The following is a 6,433-nucleotide window of genomic DNA, read 5'->3' as shown; positions in this document are numbered from 1 at the left end:
ACACATTAGTTGTTGATCGGATACTTAAAATTTTTCCCAACATTGTTTTTTGTATAATTTTCTCCTTTATTATTATATGAAAATAACAATCAAAATTTAAATTGTAAAGCTTTAAGTAAAACTTGTACTCTTAATTTATAATTTTAATTATGGGTTTTACTCATAAACTCTCAGTTCAGTACTTTTAAATGCGTTTTTCAAATGACTAAAACAAGAATGCAAGGTAACATTTGTACTATTTTTACTTTTCGACAGCAAAAATGTCTGTCAAGATTAAAAATAAATCAATGTCTGTTTAAGAATACTGAAAGCTGGTTTGAAATATTTTTCAAGGAGTTCAAAAATATGTTTTGGCATGACTGTATTGCTCTTGCTTTTTTCATATTTTAAGTAGTATTGCTTTCATTCTTATGACATTGAACCTATTTATTCTGATGATCTAAGATATTTACAAATGAAGTACATATCTAGTAGCATGTGCAAAGTTTTTTTTTTTTTCAGGTCTTTATTTGAAGAACCCAAATTCTCAAGTTTTACCATATGTGAGCTGTTTGAGAAGTAAGAAAAACAGATATCTTCAGTGTACCACATTTGTTGTTCTAAACTTGAGTATGTTTTGATGTAGGGCCTAGGTTATTTTATTTTTTGCCCAAGGCATTCTAAGAAGTTTTATAAAATGTTGGAATTTTACCAATTTCAATAAAGTATGAACAAGGTCAGGCTAAATTCTGCTTACAGTTCTGTTTGATTTTTAAGTACATTCTAAGTTGTCTAGAGTAAAAGACAATAATATTCTGAAATCTGTGATTTGGTAAATACCATATGTCGAAAATAGACCTATAAATGGTTCTTCATTGTGTAAATATTTAACCTTACTTGTGCTGATTTATATTTCAAAGACTGTGCTTCCTTTCCTTTGAACTTTCAGGACCCCTACAAGTCTTTTGGTTTACCATCTATTGGGAGATTGTCTCAGTACCAAGAACCATTACATCTACCTGGTGTAAGTCATTAAGCTGTAATACCAGCTGAGGGGTTACACTCGTGATTTATGTCATGCTTTTATGTTAAAGCATGTCAACACCCAAGGGTGTAAATTGAAGGACAAGTGAAATTCGTGGGAATCATGGTTTTTGTGTTGAAAACAAATTTTTTTCAGTATTTTGCGGTATTCAAGAAAGTCAGGAGCCACTGGACAGGGGAAGCCTGGAGACATCTGATGATATAAATGATAGCTTACAGTGTTCCCAATTCTTTTGAAAATTATAGTGAAAAAGACTGTGAATCCTAAGGATGAGAAATGATGTTTTGTATTACAATTTAATCTTTTCAATAAATCTAATCCAACCCTGCTATGTAGTCACTTGTCAAGAAATTCAAGCACAAAATCAGTTCCTTAATTGAAATTTAAGGAAATTGAATTGATTAAGGCAAACGAAGTGTGTCTCAGTCTATTAAACCTCATGGACTTTAAGGAGTGCATATTATTTATATCAGTTGAAGAAAAGTGACCACTGTCCATTTTATTCCATAGCTCTTCTATATTTAATAGCTATTTTAAAAATAGTTTTTGTTGCAAAAAAAGAACAAGGACATACCCTTTTTCTTAATCAAGGTAATAAGCGCATATGTGTATGACATTATGTTAGCTAGTAGATGACAAGGCTGTACCATCTGTGAATATTCAAATTATTCATTTTGATTACTGGCATGAAGATGGTGAAAGATTACAGGAAGAATTCTAAATCTGAAGATGTTATTGGATATATGATTTATTTCACTTTTTAAATTGTTTTTGCCCATGTGCTTTCTAAAGGGACTTGACCCCTTCTAGGCTTGGAGACTCCATGCTGTGTTCAAAGCCAGAAGGCAGAAAAAAAATTGTAAAGATTTAACAGGCATTATGTGACGTTAAATAGCAGATGAGAAAACAAGTATCGTAGGGACATATCTAAATACTTCTTTAATCAAACAAAATAAGTATTAAATAAGAATTCAGAATGATTAGTCGTTAGAAGTTTTCACCATGTTGTAATAGCTAACAAGATGTCAAACATTTTGCCCTTGCAAGTTTTTGCAATTTGCAATTTTCAAACGTGAGACCTGTTGAAAGTGCAAGTGATAATGGACAAACTATACCCCCTACAGTCTTCGTCCCACCAAATCTTTCTTCAATTAATGCTGCAGCAGGAGTTTTATGTAATAACATTTGCAGTTGTGAGCCATCCATAGAAAGAAAAAACAATTAAAATGCCTTAAATGTTCTGCTTACTGCTGTTATTTGCTTGTGTGAATGTTGCATGTCAGCTAAATGGACCAAGGAATAGATAAAGTGATTGGGTGCAGGAGAGTGCACACTAAGCTTTGTCTATCATTATTGCTGGGAGCAATCAAATTGATGTCAGCAGGACAGTAGATGCGTTGACAGCTGTAATTATGTATCTCCATGGTGATCACTTTTGGCCTGTCATGGAGGCCCACGAGTCCCCTCCCTTGGAAGCATTTAATCAGATTGGGCTGTCACTTGTCAGGTAGACATGGTGGGCTGGGAGTTGTGCTTAGGGGGAGAGGTGAATTGAGAATGAAGGGTGGGAGACGTCTGATAGTTTCGCAGGGTCCACTGTGGTACTGAGGACAGAAATTTTAATTATGCGAGAGGTTTCTGAGCAATGGTTTGAGAATCTCATACAGAGGTGCTTGGGTGTTTTGTTGTGGTGGTTACTGTTTGTTTTTCTTCCTTGCCTTATTAAAACTAGAGCAGTCAGTTTACCTTAGAAAACAATTTTTGGCTCTTACCATTTTTGGTCACGAAACTGCATACTTAAGAGCTAACTTATGGTTTGTGCTTTTCACATGCTTCATTAAGCCTGACATTTATTAATATGGCAGAGGTGAAGATTTCCTTTTTTATTTTTGATCATCATCTTTTGTAAATTTGTTATTTTCAGACCACAATTTTGTTCTGCTCAGAAATTTGGTTCTGATTTCATTTGACTTTTTTCTTAAAGCTTTCAGTGCAAATTTGTATAGCCTTTCATGGAGGAATGGAGACTTGATCTGACTTCACATTGGTTATTAAGAAATAAAAATATAGCTGATTATTACTTGGAAAAAACAGCATAAATAGTAAATTATAAATCAGAGTTTTCATACTGCGGTACAGTTTTAATTGAAAATACTGATTTGCTTCTACAAAGATACATGTTGATTATATATATCTTGATTTTATCCTGTGTAATTTAAAGTTAAGATGACATAACTTCTGTGATCATAATATTAGTAAATAACAAAGACAGTTACATTTAAGAGCTCTGGGTAACACCTTATAGGATGATAGTATTCAAGGCAACAGAAGTTTTAAGTAAGGAACTATAGAAGAATGTAATAAATATTCTTTATTGTCTACGTTATTTTATTTGTGGGTTGAACATGTAATTTCCTCCTAGCTTTGTAGCAGTTTGTGTAGCAAATGATAGCATGTAGTTAAAGTCAGAAGTTTTAGAACTCATATAAGTCTTATTTGATAGAATGTAGTTAAAGTCAGAAGTTTTAGAACTTGTATCAGTCTTATTTTTAAACACAGCGTTAGCAAGCATGCTATGGTTTTAAAGATGACATAGTGGTCAAATTAGCTCTTTCACTTTTTGGTATTAAAATTAAGAAAATGAAAACTCACAGATATCTTTTCTGTTATGTAACCTGATTACTAGTTGCCATTTTGGGGCTATTTAATGTGGGGAAAAGGTAGATTGTTATTTTATTGCTTTTAAAGCTGCTCCATTAATTTTTTTCTAGTTTTTGTCAGCACTGTGAATTTCATAGAACATCAGTTTATGTCCTGAAATATGTTTTCAGAAAATAGAAAGCCAAGTATATTTCGTAAGTGTGCTGAATGATTTTTGTTTAAAATTAAGATTTTTGTATATGAATGTGAATACGAGTACAGATATCTGTATTTTTGTTTGTGCTTGCAAATACAGAAATAAAAGCCCCTCAGGTATGTTATAGTGTTCCTTTTACAACCTTACAAAGAGAATAATAGTAGTGTGAATTTTAAGAAAATGAAACTATAGCTTGTCTTCTGATGTCACCGTATAATAAAGCCATCATTATACCCTCATGTGGATATCCTAGACAAGAGGTTCTACATGTGGTCCCTTGATAATTGCCTAAATTAAAATATTAAAGGCCTAACAGCCGCTGTGTTGACCTTTTTCTGCCTTGCTGCAGACAGATGAGCTGCTGTTTATTAGGAAGGCTTCTTCCCACAGGTGGAAGGCTACGTGAGCTTCCGCTCTTCTCTTCCCACCCCTTTACAATGTTGGGCATCAAAGTCCTGCTGTTCCAGTAGCTTTGATTCAGTTCCTCCGTCCTCAAGACCCCTAGGATGTGCCTGACGGTCTGAAGTATTTTGATTAGCTTTTAAATACTTCAGATTCCAAAACTTCTTTCAAATAATTTAATAAATATTCTGTCCTCAGTAACTGCTCATTTTTAAAGTTTTGCATGGCTAACCTCCGTGCCTTGCTGCTGGTGTCAAACTGGGAAATGAAAACAAGAATCAGCGATGTACTAACTCACTCGTTGGCTGGTTAACAGCAATCAGCCTCTTCAAAAGAATATTTTGAACTTGTGCTATCCCCCTACCCCACACCCCATGAAAATCACAAAATCAGAACTCTAATTGGGGCTTTACAAAGCAAAGCCATAGGAAAAGCTGTGTAAACATTAAAGCCTCAGGGGACCAACAGTAACAGAAAAATAGTGTTTTACAGTGGAGAGGGTGAGGCAAAAAAGGAAAGTGTTACAGACATGAAAGGCTCAGGCCCACGTTCCTATGGAGCTGAGGAGCAGGCTTGACTAGGGGCCTCACTGGCGGGCCTAGAAGGGTCCGGTGGGGAGTGCAGTTAGCAAGGGCATCGTCCACGCCATGCTTCAGCTGGAAGACACCGTCAGAGAGCCACAGCATCCTGGCATAGTGATGTAGGAAGTCTTCATTTTTTATTTTTTTTGCTATTTCTTAGTTTCTTCATTCAGTGGCAGACCAAAAAATGTGTTGCATTGCGTATTAACGGATCAAGATTTTAGGTTGTTTTCCTATTTTCCAGAACTTAAAATGTTATTTGAGACTGAAATTCTCTATCCATTTTCTCCATGGAAATGAAATTTGTGATTACAAAAAAAATCTGCACAATATGAATTACTTTTCTTTTTTTCTTTTTTTCTCCCAGGTCCGAGTTGACAGTGGCATCCAACCAGGAAGTGATATTAGCATTTATTATGATCCTATGATTTCAAAAGTTAGTTTAATTTCTTAATGGATTATTTGATTTCTTCTGAAAAATCAGTGATTTTAAAAAGTCTGGACTGGGCCTTTATCTGCATCATATGCTATAAACAACTAATTATGCACTGATGTAATGCGAAAGCAGAGCAGTTTTTTCTCTTGAGAGAAAGTTCAGCATTATGTTAGTTTGCAGTACTTCTCCTCCCCCAACTAAGTCATATCACCACCATCACACACACATGTATGAATGGTAGTAATAATAAACTATTATTATTTTATTGATGCCACCCTAACTCATCTCAGTGAGAAGGAATTAAGGGTTTTTTTTGGCCATTGGCAGAAATTACCTGACATGAAAGTATGAATGAATGGCAAGAGTTGGGCTGATAGGCAGTGTTTGTTAGAGTATTTTTTGATCTTTTCTCTTCAGTTTTTACAAATTACCAATTATGTAAGTAGATTTGATGTAAGAGTATAAGATTCGTTTTGCCCACCTGTCTTTTGAAGTTTGACTTTCCAGAATAAATGAATTGAATTTTGGATCTTTAACCTTGAATTTTGCATCTTTAAATGCTTAAAACCTTATAAAATTTAAAATGCTGTAACAATTAAGATTGTGGATTTTATTTTTATTTTATTATTATTTTTTTGAGATGGAGTCTCACTCTGTCCCCCAGGCTGGAGTGTAGTGGCACGATCTCAGCTCACCGCAAGCTCCGCCCCCCACCCCGGGTTCAAGCGATTCTCCTGCCCCAGCCTCCCGAGTAGCTGGGACTATAGGCTTGTGCCACCAAGCCCAGCTAATTTTTTTACTTTTAGTAGAGACGGGGTTTCACCTTGTTAGCCAGGATGGTCTCCATCTCCTGACCTCGTGATCTGCCTGCCTCGGCCTCCCAAAGTGCTGGAATTACAGGCATGAGCCACCGCGCCCGGCCAGATTGTGGATTTTTTATTTTGAAAATCTGTGTTCTCTGAAGTGATACATCTGTATTGAGGAATGATTTCTTTATTGAACCCTGTTTCTCAAGATGGCTTTTCCCCAAGTGTCCTTTTTAATGTTGTAGTTGCAGTAAACAAACCATTTTTTATCTTTCTTTTTTCAGTTAAGGTTTTAGTGCTTTTTTTTTTTTTTTTTTTTTTTTTTTT

At 35.0% G+C, this 6,433-nt stretch overlaps 1 protein-coding gene across 1 annotated transcript in view; it reads left to right on the top strand.

Moving 5' to 3' along the window:
• PCCA (propionyl-CoA carboxylase subunit alpha) overlaps positions 1-6,433 on the top strand; it is a 478,959-nt gene that overhangs the window by 222,220 nt on the left and 250,306 nt on the right. Inside the window, exons 16-17 of the mRNA XM_017861220.1 lie at positions 865-1,003; positions 5,232-5,300. Of these exons, the coding sequence (XP_017716709.1) occupies positions 865-1,003; positions 5,232-5,300 (208 nt within the window). The remainder of the gene's footprint in view (positions 1-864; positions 1,004-5,231; positions 5,301-6,433) is intronic.

This window comes from Rhinopithecus bieti, unplaced genomic scaffold (assembly GCF_001698545.2).
Source record: "Rhinopithecus bieti isolate Rb0 unplaced genomic scaffold, ASM169854v2 scaffold_2254, whole genome shotgun sequence".
Taxonomy (NCBI): domain Eukaryota; kingdom Metazoa; phylum Chordata; class Mammalia; order Primates; family Cercopithecidae; genus Rhinopithecus; species Rhinopithecus bieti.
Note: the sequence above shows the minus strand (reverse complement) of the source record. Positions and strands in the feature narration are given on the sequence as shown.